At 47.7% G+C, this 23,935-nt stretch overlaps 1 protein-coding gene across 1 annotated transcript in view; it reads right to left on the bottom strand.

Moving 5' to 3' along the window:
- Positions 1-23,935, bottom strand: part of COG2 (component of oligomeric golgi complex 2) — a 358,467-nt gene that overhangs the window by 14,881 nt on the left and 319,651 nt on the right. The window contains exons 16-17 of the mRNA XM_078648793.1: positions 16,717-16,856; positions 1,693-1,870 (exon numbers count right to left, since the gene is read on the bottom strand). Coding sequence (XP_078504919.1) covers positions 1,693-1,870; positions 16,717-16,856 — 318 coding nt within the window. The remainder of the gene's footprint in view (positions 1-1,692; positions 1,871-16,716; positions 16,857-23,935) is intronic.

Genomic DNA, 23,935 nt, shown 5'->3' with positions numbered 1-23,935 from the left:
CTCCTTCACCCTCCTGGTCAGAAGAAGGAGTCGGAGCCGGAGAAGGATTCGACATCGGCTTCGGTTAATGAACAGGCGAATTCACAGGCGAAGCCTCACCTTCGGAGACTTGAACTTCCGGAGCCTCCACATCCTTGCGAAGTAACTTCACCTGCGACTTCGGTCTCGAGTCCTTCCCAGAGTGATGACGAGACTCATGAGATCTCTTCTTGTGCTTCTTCCTCGATGACTTCGAAGCATGCACCGAAGACGACCTCGAGCGGGACTTTGGGTGAGACCTCGAACGACGAGTCTGTGACCTCGACCTCTTCTTGTCCTTCCTGCTTTTCAACAAGGAGTTTCGCCTCACTCTCACGGAGAGCCTTAGGATTCATTTTCTTACAGAATGAACATTCATCGACGTCATGGTCCGAAATCAAACACCAAACGTAGCACTCGTGCGGATCCGTAATAGACATCATCTTGCCGCACTCTCCGCAGGGCTTAAATACCGTCTTCTTCGTGGACATTTCGACACAAAGAAGCAAAAGGGCACCGAAATGAAATAAACAGTAACAAAGTTACCAACAGCTACAGAGGATCTCTAGAAACCGTTAGCATCGACGACGCGGAAAAAAGGGAACTGATGTCATCACGCCGGTGTGGGCCTATTATGGAGTCAGTGACGTCACGTCACAGCGGAGTCGCGCGGTGTCGTGCCTCTGTGACATCGTCCACGTCGGCGCGAAGCTACAAAAAGAATTTCCGAATGTTGCTGACGCAAGGGGATATTCACAAGGTGAGGAATCCACTGGCAGATGTATCCATCAGAAGTTACAATTTTTCAAGCAGACAGTGCCCGAGGCTAAAAATACATAAGTTTGAGGGAGGTCAATATTAATTAATAATTCCTCAGAGAGGCCCTGAATGCAATTGGTAGAAATATGCTCTGAAGACTTAAGAATGTGGCCACTACGGGAATCCTGACTAGGGAAGTATGATCTTGATCATATGTAGTTGTCAAGTACTCTTTTTACTCAACTTTTGTTCAGGCCTTTCTCTGCTAGAGAAATTGCAAACTGAAGGCTGTCCACCATTCTCATCTTCAGTGGATTGAGTGATCTGTAACAACAACAATTAGAGAATACAGCCCACCTCCTAGTAGAATTTATCACCCTAGTGGAAGGGACTGCAGCGCCTAAAAATATCAGATTTTTTGGCAAGACATAACCGGATACAACTAACCACACAACTATGAAGAATAAACAGGGTGTGGTTTATAAGCGCACACCTATTTTAATTACTTAGGATTAAGTGAGCATGCTATAGCTATACAAACTGGCAAAATGTTATCTACAATAGCAAAACATTTTAGTTAGAAGTAAAACTGCAGCCCACAAGATCTGAGTTTCCACTGGATAAAAACAGCTAAGCTTTAACCATGATGTGAAATACTGTATATAATATTCATGTTTCCTCCAGCTGATTCATATTATAGTAGCCATTGACAGGGAGTTAAAATAGAGATATGCTCAGTAAATCACATATCCATGCAATATGCATATCAGATGGAAATAATAATGGTTACTGAATTACAGCATGGTGGAGTAACAGACCCTCATAATGTGTAACACAAATTAGTAAAATGAGAAAACAAAGATATCACAGAGACATGATCAGCAAGAATATGCAGATGTATTCACATTCACTTACTTGATCTCCAAAATGCTCTATGTCCAAAGCCAACTGCAGCCTGATCTTGTTGTCATCCCTGTTGCCTCCAGTTGTACTAACATTGGAAGACACAGTTTTACGAGCTTGTTTAAGGCGCTTCAAGCTTTCTTCCATTTTCTTAACAGAGTTTAAGACATCTGATATTGTTTCCAAGTATCTGTAAAAATAGAAAAAAAGTTTTATTTGTTTAATTTTTCCCTGCTTCCAAGGCGATTTCTCCAGTACTTTGAATTTGTTTGTACTGAATCGAAAGTTTTTTTTTGCTTTTATGCATTTTTGCAAACAGTTTGGGTACTGTAGGGAAGTGCTCCTTTTCGCATGATAACCCCCACTTTGTGCCTGGTACTTGATGCAATTTTGAAAAAAGTGCACTGGGTTCCTGCTATCCAGGTCCCTAGTGCCAGATCTCTTTCCCTAAAACCGTATAATTGTTCCCCCATTTGGCAATACATTTAGCACCCCCTGAAAGTCCCAATTAAATGGTACCCCTGGTACCCAGGGTAAGGAGGCTAAAGAGGGTCCCTAAGGGCTGCAGCATGCATTGTGAAACCCTAAGGGACCCCTCAGCACACTCATGCAGACTGTGTGACATGGTGCAGAGAAAAGTGCAGACATAACATGGCACATCTCCTGTTTGCCATGCCTGCAGACAATTCATATGATATAAGTAAGCCCCCCCCCCTCTACAGCAGGCCTTACATCCCTAAGGCAGGGTGCATCTCATTAAATGTGAGGACATACATGTGATGTTCATGTCAATTCATGGGTGTTGTCAGTGAACAGGGAGGCGATCTTGAGACTGTGTACTGGGCACTAGTGATTAGGAGTTCCCCAGCCACAGGATGGCCTCACTGAAACGAAAGATGTTTGGTATCAAGCATCTCCTATTATTAGGCCCACAGTGAGGGATTTATTAATACATGCACCCAGAGGGAACCTTAAAGGTGCCCCCTGAATACCTACCAACATCTAGACTCAGTGAATAATGCAATGATTTCCAAAAGGCCAACATATCAGTTATGGGTCACAAGAGGGGGAATACATATTATATGTAATTAAATAGAGCACAATATGATGACTGAATATAATAGTTTAAAAACATAAGCATAGCTGCTTGCCCTGCTCTGATCTCTTCTGACAAAATCACTAACCCAGAGCTATTCCATTTGTCATAATTTCTTGCAAAATACACCAAGGGCAAACTTTTTTGAATGAGTGTCTGCATTTTTAAGTATAGATATGTTTTTAAGAAGTCTTGGAAGTAGCAGTAAAGTGGAAATTCACATTTTGGAATACTCTGTACATTATCAAACAAGACGTTCTAGAGAAGCTCTTCCTAGACGTCAGGCCAAAACTGCCAAACTAACAGCAATCCTTGCACATGTTTATGCCAAGTCTGGATCTGTTATACCCTCTCCAGTCTATTCTCACAATTGCCAACTTTTTCACCTATTTTTTCTTGTTCGAATCTATTTATTGAAATTTGAATTACAATTAGTATATGCCGTTTTCACATTTGGTATAACAATTTGCACAGTATACATGAGCGCAATAGCATCCCCGTTAGTCACTATGGGGTATTTACATAGGCCCTAAAATGTCTTCCCAGTGCAAAGAGACACTTTCTGCCTGAGTCCAGGTCATAAGAGATTGTATCCAAGTCGCAAGCACGTGGGGCTCCTGCGCCTTCCATCAACGAGTGATGAGCCATTTGGCCGTTATTAGCCCTAGATAAGGAAGCAAGATGTGACCTTATTTTCTTAGTCCTTCGATGGAGACAGTGGACGCGCACCTCCTAGGTGTGTAGCTCCAGGCGTCCTGTGCAGTCGTTCACAACAAAGGAAGGAGTAGTTTCTGTCCTGTAACTCCAGTTCTGTAGTAGGGGTATCTCTGTTATAGTCATAATCTAGTGAATAGTCCCGCCCATGTGCGTGGACCCCGGCAATCAAAAATAATCTCTTAAGTTGTCAAAAAATTGCAGAACTGCAAAGACACTTAAGAGAAAATTTAAAGACAAATAATGCAGCCTATATCCACAGGCTACACTGTCCAGTACTTCAACTAGAAATTCCACCAAAAATCCACAAACAGCAAAGCCTGTCCAGATTTCCCTTGCTTTTACTGCAAAAACCCCTCAGAAATGATAGAGAGGAAGGCCTGGACAGACAAGCCCCATAGGCTGCCATTATGTGGCTTAAACAGGATACTGTGCCTTTAAGGAAACCTTCTAGAACCTTCTCCCAGTATCCCAGAATGCATAGCAGGTCCCACTGACTTCAGTTCTTTTTGAAGGCGTAAAAACGCCAGACCTGTAGCATTACTTACATGAACAATTCTCCACCGGGGAGGAGGGCGGGCGCTTATGACTATAACAGAGATACCCCTACTACAGAACTGGAGTTACAGGACAGAAACTACTCCTTCTGTAGTAGGGGATCTCTGTGTATAGTCATAATCTAGTGAATAGAATGGCAAGCCCATCCCCACACCAAAGCGGCGGTGGAGAAAGAACATAACGCCACTACTGTGCGAACAAATTCCGCAGCGAAGCCTGCCCAACCTGAGCGTCTGCCCTGGCATCAGAGTCCAGGCAGTAATGCTTAGCAAAGGTATGAACCGACTTCCAAGTGGCGGCCTTGCAGATTTCTGCAATCGGCACATTACGGAGCAAGGCTGTCGTGGCAGCTTTGCCCCTGGTGGAATGAGCCTTAGGCTTACCGCCTAAGGTCTTATTAGCTTTTTGGTAACACAATTGAATGCAGGACACAATCCACCTAGAAATGGACTGCTTAGAGGTAGCAAGACCCGTCCTGACTGATCCATAATTGACAAACAATTGGTCTGACCTACGAATATCTTTGGTCTTATCCAGATAAAATTTCAACACCCTCCTAACATCCAGGGAATGTAAAGACCTTTCCGCTGGAGATGAAGGATTCTGAAAAAACGTAGGTAAAGTTATGGTCTGGTTGACATGAAAATCAGAAATAACCTTGGGAAGAAATTTAGGGTGAGTACGCATCACAACCTTAGCAGCATGAAATACAGTATAAGGTTCAGTACAACACAACGCCTGAATTTCACTCACCCTGCGGGCCGATGTAATGGCCACGAGGAACGCCGCCTTCCAGGACAGGTGCTGCAACGAAGCCTTGTGAATGGGTTCAAAAGGCTCCTTCATCAATCTGGACAGCACCACATTCAATTCCCATGAAGGCGAGGGAAGCCTGACAGGAGGGAACACCTTCTTCAATCCTTCCAGAAAGTCTTTGATCACAGGGATCTGGAAAAAAGAAGTCTGTGAAGGGCATTTCCTGTAGGCAGTCAATGCAGCAAGATGAACCCTAATGGAATGAACATTAAGGCCAGACTGCGCCAAATGTAAAAGGTAAGGAAGGATGACATCTTCCTTGCAGGTCGTAGGGTCATGGTTCCTAGACTGGCACCAGATACAAAACCTCTTCCACTTGTAAGCATATGAAGTCCTAGTGGAAGGTCTCTTAGACTCCTTCAGTATGTTCATGCAATCTTTGGGCAGATTCAGATGTCCATATTGCACTATCTCAGGAGCCATGCCGCCAAACTCAAAGACGAGAGGCTGGGGTGTAACATCCGCCCCCCGAACTTCGTGAGAAGGTCCGGCCTGCACGGCAACCGAATGTGGGGAAGGAGAGATCGGTGAAGCAGGTCCGTGAACCACCACTGCCTGGGCCACTCCGGGGCAATGAGAATCATCCGAGCCCTGGACTGGGCCAGCTTGATGAGTACCGCCGGAATCAGGGGAATGGGTGGAAAAGCGTACAGAAAGCTGTTCGACCAGCTGATCCATAGCGCATTCCCCAGCGACCCCGGCTGGTAGTACCTGGAGGCGAAGTCTCGGCATTTGCTGTTTTCGGCGGTGGCGAACAAATCTACGTCTGGAGTTCCCCACCTTGCGAAGACTTCTCCCAGTACTTCGTCGTTTATGACCCATTCGTGGTTTTCCTGAATCAGCCTGCTCAGGGCGTCCGCCTGAACATTCTGCACACCTGGCAGATGGGTAGCCGTTATCGTCAGTCCTCTGGCCAGGAGCCAGTGCCAGATCGCCTGCGCCTCCTGTGACAGAGTGCGAGATCTCGAGCCCCCCTGCTTGTTGAGGTAGTACATTGTGGTAGTGTTGTCCGTTTGCACAAGCAGGGAGCTGGTCTGGAAGGACGGAAGAAAGGCCTTCAGTGCCAAGTGAACAGCTCTGAGTTCCAGGAAGTTGATGTGATAAGTGGCCTCCACCGGAGACCACGTTCCCTGAATCTGCAGAGTCCCGGAGTGCGCTCCCCATCCCAGGAGAGAAGCATCCGTCACGACAGTCTGCGTGGGAATGTCCTTGTGAAAAGGAACCCCGCTGAGGAGATTCTCCGCCGAACACCACCACTTCAGAGACTGAAGAGCATGCAGAGACAGTCGTATCCTGTCGTCCCAGGATCCTTTCCTCTGATCCCACTGGTCCTCCAAGCACTCCTGCAGCGGTCTCATGTGCAGGCGTGCGTGCGGCGTCAGGAAGATACAAGAGGCCATCGAACCCAGTAGAGAAGACACCGTCCTCACTGTTGTAGATGGAGTCGACATAAGAGCCTGAGCCTTCCGAAGGAGAGATAATCGTCGCTCTTCCGAAGGAGACACGCTTGCTGACAGCGTATCGATGGAGGCTCCCAAGTACTGTATGCATTGGACCGGAGTCGGGACCGACTTGGCCATGTTGATGTGCAACCCCAGCTTGTCCAAGAGAACGCACGTCTTCTGGAAGTGTGCTCGCGCTTCCGAGAAGGAGGATGCCTTGATCAACCAATCGTCCAGGTACGGGTAGACAAACACCTTGTTCTTCCGCAGGTGCGCTGCCACCACCGCCATGCACTTCGAGAATGTTCTCGGCGCAGACTTCAGCCCGAATGGGAGTACTCTGTATTGATAATGATTGGTGCCGACTTGGAACCGCAGGAACATCCTGTGTTTGCGTGCAATGGGCACATGGAAGTATGCATCCTGTAGGTCTATGGCACAGAGCCAGTCCCCCTGTTGCAACTGAGGATAAATCTGATGCAACGACAGCATGCGAAACTTTTCCCTGCGAATCCACTTGTTTGCCTGTCGCAAGTCCAGAATGGGCCTGAACTCGTTCTTGTCCTTCTTGCGAACCAGGAAGAACCGGGAGTACAGGCCTCTTCCTCTCTGGGACAGAGGCACGTCTTCTATCGCCCTTTTCCTTAACAGGGTATCGGCCTCCACCTGGAGCTCTAGCAGCTGAAACCGCGAGCTGACCGGAGGAATCGATGGAGGCGGGCTGGTGAACCGAAGACTGTATCCATTGCAAACAATATTCAGCACCCACTTGTCCTGAGTAATTTTTCTCCACTCTGCCAGAAAAAATTGGATGCTTCCCTCTACCGGAGTGGGTAACGGATCCGGGGGAAGTAAGTTCCTAGGGCCTAGACCCAGCCTGGCCCTTGGGCGCCGGAGCCGACTGCTGGCCTCCCCTGCCCCTCTGGCGCTTCTGGAACGGCTTACGGAACTGCTGTTGCTGTTGCGAATGTCCCGAAGCCTGGCCACGTCCACGGCCTTGCCCACCGGACCGCCGTTGGAAAGGGCGGTACGGCTTCTTCGTCTCCTTAGGCTTCTCGAGGCCCACCGCCGTGAGCGTCTCGGCCTCCGCCTTCATGCGGGCCATCTCGTCGTCCGCATGCTGCCCAAAAAGAGACTTGCCGGAGAACGGCAGGTTGGCCACCCTCTGCTGTGCGTCCGGTTTCAGGGACGTAAGACGGAGCCAGGCGTGACGTCTCTGGTTGATCCCATGGCAAAACCCATGAGCAGCCAACAGGGAAGAGTCCGCTGCCGCACTGATGATCTGATTGGCCACCAGCATCCCTTCACTCAGCACCTCCTGAAAATCCTCACGCTGTTCACGAGGCAAGTGCTCCGCAAAACGCTCAAGGGAGTCCCAGAGGGCGCGGGCGTACCGACCCAACAGCGCCGTGGCACTCGCAGCCTTCATGGAGGTGGCGGCTGTTCCACAGACCTTTCTCCCTGCCGAATCCATCCACCTGGACTCCTTATCCGGGGGGACCGTGGATGACGGAGCGGAGGCATGCTGTTTGCGCGCCGCCGTCACAATGACTGAGTCCGGAGGGGGTTCCGCTCTCAGAAAAGCCGGATCCGAATCCGGGGCCCGGTACTTCCTCAACAACCTAGATGGCGCCGCCTTTGTCACCGCGGGGGTGAGGAAAAGGTCCATAGCTGGTTCCTCCAGGCCCGGTACCAGAGGCAGGAGAGGGCGAGACGAGTGTTTTTGGTGCAATGTCTCAAAGATCACTGACGTCTTCGGTGTGGGCACCGTCAGGGGTATGCCCAGCTTCGCAGCGCCCCTCAAGAGGACATCCTGGAACGCCACCAGGTCATCAATTGGGGACACCCTCGTATCCGGTGATCCCGACAGGGTAGGAGAACGCTCCCTGGAGCCAGAGGATCCCGTGCGGGAGCGAGACTCGCGCCTCCTATGGCGGCGTCTCGACCGCGTGGACGATCTGTGTCGCGACCTGTCCCGCCTCCCAGAGCGAGAGCGAGACCTGCCAGTCCGTGGCCTCCCCACCGGTTTCCGTGGTGGGGTCCCCCTCGGAGCCTCCTTGGGTGCAGGTTTAGGGGTCCCCTTAGGAGGTACAGGCAAAAACGGCAGCGAAGTGGACCTCGGCGGAGGAACCTTCGGCTGCGGTGCAGGCCCACGCGGAGGGACCGGTGGCGGCGGGTCGTCCGCTGGAAGAGGAGGCAGAGTAGGAGGATCCTCTTTAGGTAGAGGAGGAGGAGGAGTGACCGCCTTAGGAACAGGTGTATGCGTCGACCGAGGCCGAGAAGGAGTGTACACCGCAGAGTACACCGTGCCCTGTGACCCTTTAGGCGAAGAGGGCTGAGAGCCCGCCCCTTCAGCCGGAGATCGCTTCCTCTTGCGTCCCCCACTGGAAGCAGTGTGACTCCTGGGACTAGAATCCCTCTTGCGACGCTTTGGAGAGCCTGACCGACTCCCAGACGTCGACCTCCGTCTGCTCGACGTCGAGCGTCGCTTTTCCGGCGTCGAAGGACGTTTCCTTGACTCCGGCGTCGAACGCTGCCTCCGCGACGTCGACCTCTTCTTCCTCGACGTCGAACGCCGATCCCTCGACGTCGAACGCCGATCCCTCGACGTCGACCTCTTCCTCCGCGACGTCGCACGCCTCCGCGACGTCGAACGGTCCTTTCTCGACGACGAGCGTCGCCGCCGTCGTCTGGATGCTCTCGACGTCGAGGATCCCCTCGACGTCGACCGGCGGTGTCGCCTCGACGGCGAGCGCCGATGCCTGCTCCGTCCATGACGTCGGTATGAAGCCCTCGACGTCGACGACGAAGACGGCGTCGACGGCGGCTTCGTCCGCGGTGGCTTCGACGTCGAGTCGCCCCGATGTCTCGACCCGGAGCCCCGGGGAGAAGGGGAGCACACCGCCGTCATCCCTCTCGACGTCGTCGTCGACGCTATCGACGTCGACGGAGACCGGGATCGCTTGCTGGGCTTCCTGCCTCTGGGGAGCCCCCCAGAGGCCTCAGCAGAGGCAGAGGGAACCTTCCCTGACTGCCCAGACCCACCTGCAGCCTGCAGACGCCTCTCCTCAAGGCCAGACAGCCTGATCTTCGCCCTTTCCTTCAGAGTGCGAGTTGTAAACTGCTGGCAGATGACACACTCCTCAGGGACATGATCTTCAGGGAGGCAGACAATGCAGACATCATGTGGATCACCTCTGGCCTTCTTCCTCTCACATGCTGGACACTTCACAAAGAGTCCAGGCATTTTAGAGCCCTAAAACACCTGAAGCAGCACACAGAAGAGAAGAGAAAACCAAGAGAGTAACTGCAACACTTTTTAGAATACAAAAAGTGCCAAAACATGCAATAAACCCTTGAAACAAGGGAGAGCTCAATGCCAGGGTCCTGTAAGCAGGAGCCGGAAAAAAGAACTGAAGTCAGTGGGACCTGCTATGCATTCTGGGATACTGGGAGAAGGTTCTAGAAGGTTTCCTTAAAGGCACAGTATCCTGTTTAAGCCACATAATGGCAGCCTATGGGGCTTGTCTGTCCAGGCCTTCCTCTCTATCATTTCTGAGGGGTTTTTGCAGTAAAAGCAAGGGAAATCTGGACAGGCTTTGCTGTTTGTGGATTTTTGGTGGAATTTCTAGTTGAAGTACTGGACAGTGTAGCCTGTGGATATAGGCTGCATTATTTGTCTTTAAATTTTCTCTTAAGTGTCTTTGCAGTTCTGCAATTTTTTGACAACTTAAGAGATTATTTTTGATTGCCGGGGTCCACGCACATGGGCGGGACTATTCACTAGATTATGACTATACACAGAGATCCCCTACTACAGAACTGTTCATACAGTGAGTCCGATACTTGGATCCCTTCCAATCGGTTATAATCCCTTAACAAAATCTATTGGACCAGCGGTTAACCATATACTGTCTGTACTGGAGGGATCTGGATCACCATTTTAATGTTAAAAATACCTGTTTCGTTAAATTAGTTTAAGTCTCCCATGGTCAAACCCATCCCATCATGTGGTGCGACCAAGCTTGTGTGAGCGAAAGAAAGTGTAGGAATAAAAAGTGTGAAAAGGAGTTGGGGGTGCCTCACGGAAGTAACACCATGGGAGTGAGCAGGAAGGTACTTGCCTGTGTCCTCAGGTTCTCATCATCAGTGACCACCAACCCGTAACAAAACTGTGATGAGAACTTAAGATGGCCATAAACAGCACATCGGCAGGAGGGTGTATGCATGCACGCACATTCCACGTAGTGAAAGTAGTATGTGTCATGTCGGCAGTTTGTATATGGGAGAAGGGCAACGGTCATGAATGGTGCTAGGGACCAGACTTGTGATGGTAGTACTGAAGCGCTTTAGCGCCAGATTAGGGTTTTATAGGGCATAGAGGCAAAGCCAAACTGAGGGGAAAGATGAGCTGCAGGTATTAAATGCTACGAGAGCAGAGGAACAACAGGTTTTCTACCCAAATTGTTAAAATACTTAGCGATATACAGCAGTAAAGCCTGTAACAGAGGGTTTTACCGTTTGGAGGTGCAGCGGCCAAGGGTGGTGTACCCCATGTAGTGAAAGTGTGTGTAATTTAGCCGGTGTTAGATGTATAAGATGGTGGCCATGTGCATATTACAGGAACCAGCAATGTATTAGGATGTCAATTGTAGAGGAGCTAAGTGACAGCAAGAAAAACAACAGTACATAATGGTGCATGATCTGCCAAGAAAGGAAACCAAGAGAGTGACATGGAGGAGTAGGAGATGTTCAGATAATGTCATCAGCTGTCTGCCGAGTAACATCTGGTGGTGCCAAGGCATCTGTGTCTGCTTTCCTCGAAGACTGCGAGGATTGTTCATCTTTCTGGTGTCAGGTCGGGAATCGCTTATTGCCACCATGGACTGGAGGGCCCATATTCTTTCCTGTCTGACCTGTTCCAGGTCTAGAACTCCTGCATTTATAGGAGGGCTTTGCATCACAAGCTGGCGCCCGCTGGGGTGACACAAGCCCCAACGCCTTCAGCCATTCCCAAACGTCCTTCAGTGAGTCAAAGAAGCATGCTTTGTCTGTCATGATACGTAATCTAGGTGGGAAAAACAGTGAGTATTTCAAGTTGAGGTCGCGAAGACGGCGTTTGACATCCAGGAAGGAGGCTCAAACGTGTGGTAGAGCACGTCTGCCATCTTGGCTGCGCTAGCCTCATCCCCGCCAACTTTTTCACCCATGGGACACAGCATTATGCACTAAATGGTCTTATAGAACAAGTTACTTATGTTCGGTAATGCATTATCTGGTAGACACTACCTAGCTGCAGATTCCTTACCTTTGAATTTTCCAGGTGCAGGCTGTATCAGAGAACTTTTGCTCGAGCAAAATCCCTTGCGCGCGCCATTGGGTGGCTCCATTCGGATCCGCGTGACATCATCGGTAGCTTCGGTTAGGATATTGTGGTAACCTATATAGGTGCCACCCAGGCTCGTGGACGTCAGTACTTTCTTTTTTACACGCCAGAAGCACAGAGCCACGAAGTGACGAAAACGTGTGCAAAACTAGGGCCCTGAAAAGGGGGGTAACCCTAGTCCTAACAAAATCAGAACGCAAAGTGGGGAGGCATGGGTGGGACCGTAAGGAATCTGCAACTAGATAATTCGTTACCAAAGGTATGTAACTTGTTTATCTGATAGAGACTTCTAGCGTCTAGCCATACCATCCCCGCAATGGGTTGCGGAACAATACCTTACACTAAGAAGTCCAGCAGGATCGAACAATAAAATGCCCATCCCTGCGGATCTGACTGTCCAGGCAGTAGTGTTTGGCAAAAGTGTGCAAAGATTCCCACGTTGCTGCCTGACAGATGTCCAGGAATGGGACACCCCGAGCCAAGGCCCTGAATCCCTCAGGGGGGCTGCTTCTTAGCCATGGCATAGCAGATCTTAATACAGAGAACAACCCAGCGAGAGATGGTCCTTCCCTGGCCGCCCCCTTCTTAGCGCCCATGTACCCCACAAAGAGTTGATCGTCCACCCGGAATTCTTTAGTGTGGTCAAGGTGGAATGACATTTTTTGATGATAAGCAGACGGAAGGAATAGTTGGGTAAAGGCTCAAAGGGAGCACAAAGAAGATAAGTAAAAAACAAATCAAGGTTACATTGCGGCATAACAAAGGGCATGGGCAGAAACAAGTGAGCCAGCCCCTTCAAAACCTATTTACAATCGGAGACCTAAAGAGAGAGGGTTGGTCTGGCAGCCGCACAAAAGTGGATAGAGCAGAACGATAACCCTTGAGAGTTCCCAAAGCAGAGTCCTGTTGGGAAAGGGTTTGAATGAATAGAAAAACAATGGAAAAAAAGCAGAAAGTGGGTCAATAGACCTTTCTGTACAGTAGAATACAAATTTCTGCCAACGGTAGGCGTATACCGTCTTAGCGGAGGGCCGCGTGGCTGCCAAAATATTGCATACTTCAGCAGGAAGGTCAAAAGCCATAAACTGTTGCCACTCATCATCATAATACCTTTATTCGTAGTCTTTATATCGATCCATAAAGTGCAAAAGATCCACAAAGGTACATTGGATAAACAAATACATCATACATAAAAATGAAACTCATCCAATACATTGTTAAAACTTCATTAATCAAAATCATAGGTGCAGAGTTGACAAGTTCGGGTGGAGGAGCCTACCCTGCTGCCGCGACAGAAAATCATCCTGAAAGGGCAGCCTGATCAGAGGATTGATGCTCATTCTCAGAAGGTCTGGATACCAGACTCTCCCCGCTCAGTCAGGAGCCACAAGAACAACTTGGGCTTGGTAGTTCCTGATATTCTTCAGAACCCTAGGCAGGTGTGGTATGGGCGGAAAGGCCTACAGCAGGAGTGAGCTCCACTCAGGTTGAAAGGCGTCGCCGAGCAATAGCTGCCTTGGAAACTCCAGGGCATAGTATTGCTGACACGAGTTCTCTTCGGAGGCGAACAGATCTAACAAAGATTCTCCCCACTGCTGAAAGAGACCTTGCGCCTACTCCAGCTAAAGACGCCATTCGTTATCTGCTAGGCATCGACTGCTGACTTTGTCTGCACTGGTGTTCAGAGAACTTGCCAGGTGTAGAACAACCAGGGTTATACCCTGCTGTTCCAGCCATGTCCATAGACACGGGTCTCTGGAAAAAGGGTCTATGACCCCACCCCGCCCTGCTTGTTGCACTACCACATGACAGTGGTGTTGTCCAATGAACACCTGCACTAACTTTCCCTTGACAGAGGGAAGAAATTCCTTAAATGCCAATCAATCGCTCGAAACTCCAACAAATTGATGTAGAGCCCCGACTCCACCGGAGACCAGTGTCCTTGATCTCCACTTCTCCCAGATGGCCGTCCCATCCCAGAAGTGACGCATCTGTCACTACTGTGGGTTCTGGTTGGGGAAGGGAGAGGGGTCTGCTGTAGACCCAATTGTGGTTAGTCAACCTACACTGCAGATCCCTCATAGTTCCTTCAGAAATCTGGACCACGTCTGTGAGATTTCCCTGATGCTGTGCACACTGGAACTTCAGGTACCCCTGCAGAGCCTGCATACGCCACCTGGCATGCTTTACCAACAGGATGCAGAAGGACATGAGGCCAAACAGTCTCAGAGTGAGTCTCATGGAAATCCAGGATAGAGGCTGAAACATCAGACTCATAACCTGAATATCCTGGACTCGCTGCTCAGGAGGATGGGCCCGAAACTGCACTACGTCCAGAACAGCTCTGAAGAAAGGGAGCATCAGAGAAGAAGTGAGGTATGACTTTGGCACGCTTGTAGAGAACTCCAGCGAATGCAGGAAGTCCACCGTAGTCTGAAGATGCCTTCAACAGCCAGTCGTCGAGGTAGGGGAAGACTGACACCTCTAACCTTCTCAGATGAGAGGTGACGACCGCCATCACCTTGGTGAACTGAAGAGGGGCACTTGTAAGGCTGAAGCAGAGCACAGTAAACTGAAAGTGTTCGCATCCTACTTTTAACCACAGGCAACGCCTGTGGTCAGGCAAGATGTAAAAATATGCATCCTGCAGGTCCAACGCTACAATTCAGTCTTCTTGGTTTAGGGAAGATAAGACCTGAGCTAGAGTAAGCACCTTGAACTTCTCTTCTTTTTTCTTTTTTTTTAATATTTTCTTTATTGAGTTTCAAACTTCAAACAATCCAAATTAATGACATTTAGTTTGTCAGTGAAATACATCGGGTCTCTGGAACCTACCAGTACAAATTCAATTTGTCAGTCACTTCCAGTGAACTTCTCTTTCTTGAGGAAGAGATTGTCTGAAGATCTAAAATGGCCCATAACCCTTTGTTCTTCTTCGGAATCAGAAAGTAGCGGGAATAACAGCCACTCCCTACTTCTGAATCCAGGACCCTCTCTATAGCTCCCTTGGCCAAGAGAGCTGTAACTTCCTCTTGGAGCAATTTTAAAGGATCCTCCGCCAGCCGTTCTTGATTTGCCAGAATCACAGGTGGAAAAGAAAGGAAAGGCAGAGAATAGCCCTCCGGAATGATCTGCAAGACCCACTTGTCGGATGTTATGGACCTCCAGCGGGGAAGATGATGATGGATTCTCCCACCAACTGGAGTGGTGTGGTGGGTTGTTGGGTCTTGCAGAGTCAGAGTAGGAGGGCTTGGAAACTGCGGCTGCCGAGGGAAGGGTGGCTGACGATTTTTGGCTTCCATTCCTTGGTCGGAATAAACCGAGTCCATGTCCTCGGACAACTTGGGAAGTCTGCAAAGGACAGTTACTGTGATAGAGCTCAAGTGGCTAGAACCTCCATCCTTGAAAGGGGCAAGAGATAGACCGGCCACGAGGTGTAGAAGAGAGGCCCAATGATCTGGCCATAGCTCCACAGTCCTGGAACCTCAGTAGGGCAGAGTCTGCTTTCTCCCCAAAAAGACAGGATCCATTAAAGGGCATGTTCATCAAATTTCCCAGGACATCGCCCGAGACACCAGTTGTCCTAAGCCAAGCGTGGCACTTCAAGGCCCCTGTTGAAGAAATCGATCTGCCACACCTTATGGTAAATGTTGGTGCATCTCTCCCGTCCTTAACGACATGAGAGAGCACAGCCTGGGCCTGCTCCGGGACTTGTAGCAGCACTTGCGCAACCATCTCCCAAAGGGAGTGGGAGACACGGTATAAGAATAAGAATGCGGCATTCCCCGACCGCAATGCCAGTCTGGAGGAAGAAAACATTTCCTACCCAAATGAATACACCATATTGGATTCCCTACCTGGAGGGGCGAAAGGGAACGCACCCTGGGATGTAGAAGCCTGAACCACCAAGCTTTCAGGGGTGGGATATTGGCTAAGGATCTTTGGGTCACCCGGAGCTGGGTGATCGTGGTGTGCAATTTGCCTATTCACTGCAGCCCCTGTGCTAGGCTTGAACCACGTGACTAGAAGTTAGTGCCCCATTGAAGGGCAAAAGGAGTTCAGAGGTGGAAGCTCAGGTTGAAGCACTTCGGTAAGGAGATTAGCCCGGACCTGCACGGAGGGCAACTCTAGTCCGAGGACCTCGGCAGCCCTCAACCACCATGGCATAAGATGCCCTCTCACCCGTAGCCACAGTTGGCAGAGAGAACATGCCAGTATCTTTGGAACTATCCAATCCACTGAAGACGTTTGAGGTTAAGATAAAGTCCGCTTGGACTTCTTCTTCTTCTTGTTCCTTCTATCCAGAGTATCCAGATGACCTTGATGAAGAGAACTTGGGGCTCCAGGAGGGGTCCCGCGGCCTCCTCTTCTTCGATCGGGACCGCGACCTTTGCAGAGTCTCGCAGGATGGTGTAGACGGATGGGCTTCAAGGGGATTCATAGCTCACTCTTGCAAGGCCTTGGGAATTATAGCCTGACAGTCCGAGCATGACTTCGAATCGTGGTCGCGCTCAAGACACCAGAGACAGATGAGGTGGGGGGCGGTAACCGACATCATGCGGTGACCGGCACCGCATGGTTTGAACCCTGTCTTCCGTGAAGACATCCTCGCACACAATGTTGAATTTTTTTCCAAAGTCGACAAAAAGTCAAAAAAAGGCCTGTCAAAAACGTTTTAGATAGGCCCTTAACTTGGGTGGAAAGAAAAGAACTGATGTTCGCGGGCCTGGGTGGCGCCTATATAAGTGACTGCGATGTCATAACCAGCCTTACCGACAAGGTCTAGCGGAGCAGAATTGAGCCACAAGACGGCGCGCTCAAAGGGTATTGCTCGAGCAAAGGTTTCCAGATCCAGCCTGACGCCTGGGAAATTCAAAGGTAAGGAATCTGCAGCTAGAAGTCTATCAGATTACAATATTTTACCACATTTTACATTGTAGCAATTAAATATCATGGTTTCATATATAACTCTATTGGAAGTAAAAACTCAGTTGAAGTAATCAAACATTTTATATTCATCTTACTTTTGTGTGCTTTCTGAAAGAGCTCCTTGTAGCCATTCATTTCTGATGGACTCCTTTAGTAAATCTTTGTAGTCACTCTGAAGCTGCTGCAAGGGCCTCAGCGCATTGTCCACATAGAGTGAAGCTCTGGTTGGCATTTCCTGATCAACAATGAAGGGAAACATTCAAAATACTTTAGCAGGAACAATTTCTTTCATTGACTATAGTTGCCAAGGAGATGCTTATTCTCAATACAGATTAACACAGCACCTATCTCCAAATAGCCAGCCAAAACAGTTCTCATTTATCATAGTAGGTCTCCACCATCATAGTCATGGAATATTTGCTATTGCAGGAAGATATGTGAATGGTGTTTTTAATTAACTTTTTAATACTAAATGTACATTGCCTAATAAAACAACATTTGGTTATCCAAAAATCACCTTTTTAGACAACAGAATTGAAAAGTGCCTTTCAAAATGTATTTTTATTACTGTTCCTCCAAATAATATCTGAAAGGATTTTATAGCCTTTCTTCACCTCATTTTGAAACATAATTAAAAAAAACACGACATGCAAGATCTTGAGTAGAGCACACGATATAGCGTGTCACGTTTTTAAAACTGTTAAGGGTAAGTAATCTCCTGCGTAAAGGATGGACATATTTGTTCAGCGTTACCAGATGCAACTCCACTAAATGCACTAAATAAAATGTATTGCTTTAAAATACAGGGTGCTGACAAAGTTGGTTCTGAAAATTCTGCTCTACTTTTATTATTAATAAACAAGGATTCCTGACAAAGTGTCTTTACTCAATGAAAATTTACGTTTTATTGTATTATAGAGTGACAAAATCAAAACCTCTATCTCGGAAAAGGATAGAGAGGTCTTTAGTGATAGTTTAATGAATTTATAAAAGGAGTGCTCGGACTGCCCAAGATTCTAGAATAGCAAGACCCCAAGGATATTCACTCATTTGTGCATCAAGCACAATATTTCCAAAAGCAAGATTGTATTAATACAGTAAATAGTTGATGCCAATAAAAGAAAGTGTGCTTTGAAAGACAACTATACAGAAGTAGAAACTAAATGGTTACTTACCAGCAGGAGTAGTGTAGCAGCTTAAAGAGTTTTCTGGATTCACATACTATGCATTATTCCACCATCTAGTGGTTGGGTCCAAAATGTATTTTTTTCCCCTTTCTGTGGGCGTCGTCGGCCACCAATTGATAAAATGTTCATCCCCTGTGTGACGTCAGATGGCGCCGTGGATGTTCCTGTCCGTAGTCACCATCTTCGGATTCATTTTTCTTGCTTTTCTGGTATATACTTCCTCGTTGCTTATTTCTTCCCCACCTGGTTGCAACATCTCCCATTTTCGGGGAGATGGATAGGTCGCATGTGAATCCAGAAAATGTTTCAAGCTGCAAAATTACTCCTACTGGTAAGTAAGCATTTAATTTTGCAGTATGAATTATTTTCTGGATTCACATGCTCTGCATTAGATTATATAGCAGTATCCCTTCTCATGGGCTGGTAGGAATGAAATGTGGAAGTGTTAACAAACAGGTGTTGTATGTACCTTTTTTTCCCACCGGTGCCTCTTTGTTCATCTGAATATCCACAAAATAAGTTTTTGCATAGACGTGCGGTGAGGACCATATCGCTGCTGCACAGAGTGTCCATGGGTACGTTTGCTAGCAACACTAGTGTTGTACCGTTTTCCTTGTTGGGAGGGCTCTTGGGCAAATAGGCAGTGTCATCCCCTCATTTGAACAGCAAGTCTGTATTGTTTACACAATCCATCTTGAGATTGTTCATTCAGTTACTGGGGAACCGTTGACAAAGGAGATAAACAACCAGTTTCCTTTACAAAACTTCTTTGTTTCTTGCACATGGTACATTAAACCCCTCCTTACATCCAACATGTGTAGGGCCCTTTCTGTCTGTGTCTTTGAAGAAGGATGGTAGCTGAATGTTTTGGTTGACATGAAAGTGGGTTATCATCTTGGGTAGGAACTGTGGGTTAGTTCTGAGAACTACCTTTTTGTATTTGCGGGTATGGTTCCTGGATTGTTAGTGCTTGTAGCTTACTCTCTCTGTATAGTAATCTGACAGCAATTAGAAACACTGCCTTGAGTACGAGTGATTTGAAATCTGTCTTGTTCAAAGGTTCAAACGGCTTTATCATTAATTGATTGAGCATGGTGTTTAAAGTCCACAAAGGTGCTGGAACTGATCATGGTGGTGCAATCCTTTTAGCTCCTTCCAAGAATCTCTTCACCACTGGTGATGTGAAAAAAATATTACATGAAGTGCCCCTGGTGTTGGCTACTATTGCTGCCAGGAGTACCTTCACGGACGAATAGGTTAACCAGGTGTCTAACAGGTGAGTGAGGTAAGTTAATACAGTTTCTTGTTTTGTCCCGGTCTCCAGATTTCTGTTATTTGTGCACCAGTGAATGTATCTGTTCCACTTTGCAGCATAACATTTTCTGGTGGTAGCTTTCTTTCTCCTTTTAGGATTTCCTTTGTCCTGGTAGTAGTTTCAGATTCCCGAATTCTAGATATTCAGGAGCCAGGCAGCTAGGCTGAGAGTTGCTGGCTCTGGGTGGTACACTCTCCCCGACTGCATAGTTAGCAGATCCGGTTCTGCTTTGATTGAGATCATTTGTCCCCTGGACATCTCTATTAGGTCAGAGTATCAGGTCTGTATAACCACTGTGGAGCTATGAGGAGGAGTTTTGTCCCTGGTTGTCTGGCTTTTTCAGGGGAAACAGAGGATAATTGAGTACAAATCTCCCAGACCTGATTACTGACAGGGCATTCCCTTCTCACTGGTGGTGTTGAAAACTGGAGGAGAAGTGTTGGTATTTTGTGTTTCTGGCTGTGGCGAACAGGTCTATCGCTGGTCTCCTCCAGACCTTGAATATCTTCTACAGTGTTTTTTATTTGAGTTTCCACTTGTGGGAGCGGTTTTCTTGTCTGCATAGTCTGTCTGCCTCCATGTTCTGTATCCTGGTAGGTGGACAGTTTGTAGTAAGATCTTCCTTGGTATTGCCAATTTCCATATTTCTAGGGCTAGTTTGTTCAGTGTGGGGACTATTTTATGTCTCCCTGTTTGTTGAGATAAAACATGGCTATTGTGTTGTCTGTTTGCATTAGTACAGCCTTGTCTCTTATGTGTACCTCAGGTCTAGGAAAACAGGTAGTGGATGTGTTTCAGCACATCTGTGCTGTTCCACTGTCCCTATACCTTCAGGTTTCCTATGTGTGCTCCCCAACCCTTGTAGGCTTACACCGGTGTTGAAGGTCAGCCGTGGAGTGTTAAATGGTCTCCCTAAGGTGACATTTTTTGATTTCCACCATTGTTTCTCCTTTTGTATTTTGCTGCGACAACCACTAGATCCTCCAAACTCCCGGTGGCTATTGACCATTTGTTGCAGATCCATTCCTAGAAGGGGCCTATGTGCAGTCTCACATGCATTATGAGTGGTTTCATGACAGTCCCCAATGTCAGAGAACGATCCCTCTGGTAGAGGTCAGTCTGCTCTGTGATCGCCATTAGTATCTTTGGTACTGGGTATGCTCGTGCTGTCCTTGAGTTTATGGTTTCTCCCAGGAACACTTTTACCGGTTCTGTAGACAACTTCTTGTGGTATATGGTGAAGCCCTGTCGTTGCAGTGTGGTGATCGCTATTTGAGTATCCTTTTGCCATTTTTGTTTTGATTGTAGCTTAACGCCTTAATCGTGGCGGTTTTTCCGGGGCGGGTGTTCTATTGAGTGGGCAGGGCTCCACCCGCGAGGTAGTGCTCCGCTGACGGGAGCACGGAACGGATTAATAGCCAATCCTACAAGTATGGGTAGATATGGATACCTTTTCTTCTTAGGTGTGCTGCTACCGCTGCAAGGTACTTTGTGAGGACCAGTGGAACTGATTTTATGCCGAATGGTAACACTGTGAATTGGTGGTGCACCTTGTCCAATACAAAACGAAGAATATTTTTGTGTTTTGGGTCATAGGTTTGTGTAGGTAGGTGTCCTTTAGATCTAAAGCTGCCATATAATTCCCCCTTCCTTAGGGGCTTGATTACACCTTGGAGTGTTGTCATCTTGAAGTGTTGTGTACAAATTCATTTGTTTACGAATCTGAGGTGCAGGATTGGTCTTCAAGTTAGATCTTGTTTCAGAACCAGGAAGTAAAGTGAGTAGTTTCCTTTGTTTGCTTCCCTTTTTGGTACCCTTTCTATGGCTTTCTTCTGTAAGAGTTCCTTCACTTCTTTTCTGAGTTGTATGATCTCTTCTCCTTGAAACCTCTTTGGTTTTGGGGGAATTTGTGGTGGTTCCTTCATTAATTCTATGTAGTATCCAAAACGTATCATATTCAAAATCCAATTGTCTAAGGTGATTATTTTGTTTACCACTACTGTGGGTAATCTCCTATCCTGCCTCCCTCTCGTGTTTTGTGGTGGCATGTGCTTTTGTTGGGCAAGTTACATGTCTGCTGTTCCTCCCCTTCTGAGCGATCTGGACTCTTACCCTTCCTCGTCCACGAAAGGGCTGCCCAGCAGGGTGGTCCCACTGTTGGAAAATGATTTTGTCGCCTGGCTTGGTGTGAGCTGCCCTGTACTTGCTGTTGGCCCCTGTAAATGGTGTTCTGCCACTGGGCCTTCGGGATACTATTCCTACTTTTCTGAACAAACCCCTGAATTGTAGTGCCCCCATTGCCTTTGCCGTCTTGTTATCTTTTTCAAGTTGTTGCAGGGATTCATCGACCGCCTGTCCAAACAGGGTGCCTCCATTTAACAGCATGTTAATTATAAAGGCTTGTATTTCTGGTCTTAACATGGTGCCCATGCACATATGCTTACTGGCAGTGTCTGCTGCATCCAAGGCTGATCTCAGGCCCGTGTTTGCAATGTTTCTCCCCACATGCATCAATGCCTTGGCCCTATTTTTGTACTTGTACTCTTCTGGGGGGTGTTGCATAAGGGACTCCATCTCATCCCATTGCTAATGTCCATACCTGTTTAACAGGGCATTGAAGTTGACAATCCGCCACTGTGTTGCAGCCTCCCTCTCCATTTTCTTTCCCACCAGGTCCAGTCTATCACTTTCTTTTTCAGCCAGGGGACCTGTGGAGGTATGTACATTGTTTCTCTTCCTGACAGTAGCAACAGTGTTTGAATCCACAGGACGTTTCCCTGGATGTATTTGGGATCTTGAGTACATGGCTTAAATTTATTTTCTACTCTGGGTGTAAAAGCCCTTGCAGTGGCTAGTTCATTGAATGCCTCATTTCCCTCGCTCAATTGGCAGGGGAGCATGGGTAGATAAGCTTCCTCTTGTTTTATGGCATTAAGGTCTCAAGGAGAAAACCAGAGTCTACTTTTTTCTCCTCTATTTAGACCCCAAAAGTCTCTGCAGCCCTCTTTATGAGACTGTTGTAGAGGGATAGATCATCTGGTGGAGATGGCCTCGAAGGGTAATTGTCCACATCTTCTTCTGGGGACTCAGCATCTAGGTCATGCCACGATTCTTCCTCGAAGCCTGTTGCCTCTTTAGCTTCCTCGAGTTTGTAGAACTCTTCCTGTTTCTCTTCGTGAGGTTCTGGTGTTGATGGGGCCTCCAAGGTAGACTGGTCATCTTCGGTCAAAGGCTTTACCGGGATCCGAAATCCTTCAAGGAGTTGTAGAACTCCTTCTTCCTTTGCAAGGCTGCAGCCATTTTGGCCTTGGGGCTTTTCTTTTTTTCAACTTCAAGCCTTGGCAGGTCTACTGCCTCTGGAACCTTGGTCTTCTCTCTCGCTCCCTCTGAAGCGGATGGAATTGTCATAGGTTTCAACGGTGTCTTACCTCCATCTGTATCCCTCGGTCTGGATCCATTTGGCTTCTTGGGTTTCGGGTGACCTTTGTTCGAGGAGTGTTTAGATGCCAAGTCTGCCTTGTTAGACTAATTGTCCAAGGGTTTTGGGGCAGACCCTTTTGGCGGTTTTATTACCTTAGGCTTCTTTTCAGCATCCTCTGCCACTTCTTTTTACTCTGCGTCAGCTGCATAGATCTCAAAGTCGGACTCCCCTCCATGCGCTGTCTCAACTACTTCTATGTTCTTCTCATGGTCGCTGGACAAGTCGAGGACCTTCAGTGAAACCTATGTCCTCTGAGAGCTGGCAATGGCGGTCTAGTGTTCCAGCCCCTGTCTTCTACACACTTTAAGTGTTTTGGGTATGAACGCAGCACATCCTCGTCTCTGTGGTCTTACAAGAGACAGAGATAGTAGACCTCGTAGGGTCTCTCCCTGGGCAAACTGTGGTGGCAGTTGGGCCACAATTTAAAGGGGGTATTTTCCATGACCCCTATCTGCCTTTACTTTCGGGCCATGTGGCTGGTGCAGATGAGGTCCCCCGTCAGGTGGAAGAGAGACGGTTCCCTTTCTCTCTCTTGTTGATGTCCCTCTCGTGATCTTCAGCAATTCTGTTGATTTTCTTCAAAAACTTTCTCTTTCTCAAGAAAAAAGAATCTGAAGATGGCAACTGCGCCCCAGAATATTCGGTGTGCCATCTGACGTCACAAAGGGGGACATACCACCAAATGGTGGTCAACAACACCCACAGAAAGAAAAAAACTGGAGTTATGAAATCAGAACTAGGAGAGTTATAAAGCACCTAAATGAAATAAACACACATTGCTCAACAGAGAATAGGTGTGCAGCAAAGTGTTTAACTCAACACAGCAAAGCATCCTAGATTTTTGTTTCCAATGAATCACAAGTTGGACATCTGAATGATTATCAAACATGTCAGACTACTGTTGACTAGTTCTCCTAATTTATCAAGACTTTAAATCCCTACCAAACACTCAAAGCACAAAGAGGCATAAGTGGCTGTCCTCCTCCCAGCTGCTCCTAGAGTGGTACCACCAAACAATTCTTATACTTCAATAGCCATAACTGGAGAACAGTCATACAGAGAGACACAGTGCAGCAACTACAGATGTGACTCAAAGTTATCATAATGTAGAGGTGTCAATGATTTAGATCAAGGACTAGTCACAGCAAACAGAAAGCATGACCTTCAGTAGAGTTGCATATGCACACCATGTAATGCTGGTGTCACCCACGGCTCTACTTGCAAGGGGCAATCTGAAGTCTGTGACACTCACCTGCCAGTTAAGACTAGTCAGGATGAGTGACAGTGTTTAGCCAGGTAGATCTCTTCATTTTTCCCTTTCACCATCATTT

Source organism: Lissotriton helveticus, chromosome 6 (genome assembly GCF_964261635.1).
Source record: "Lissotriton helveticus chromosome 6, aLisHel1.1, whole genome shotgun sequence".
In the NCBI taxonomy this organism is placed as follows: domain Eukaryota; kingdom Metazoa; phylum Chordata; class Amphibia; order Caudata; family Salamandridae; genus Lissotriton; species Lissotriton helveticus.
Note: the sequence above shows the minus strand (reverse complement) of the source record. Positions and strands in the feature narration are given on the sequence as shown.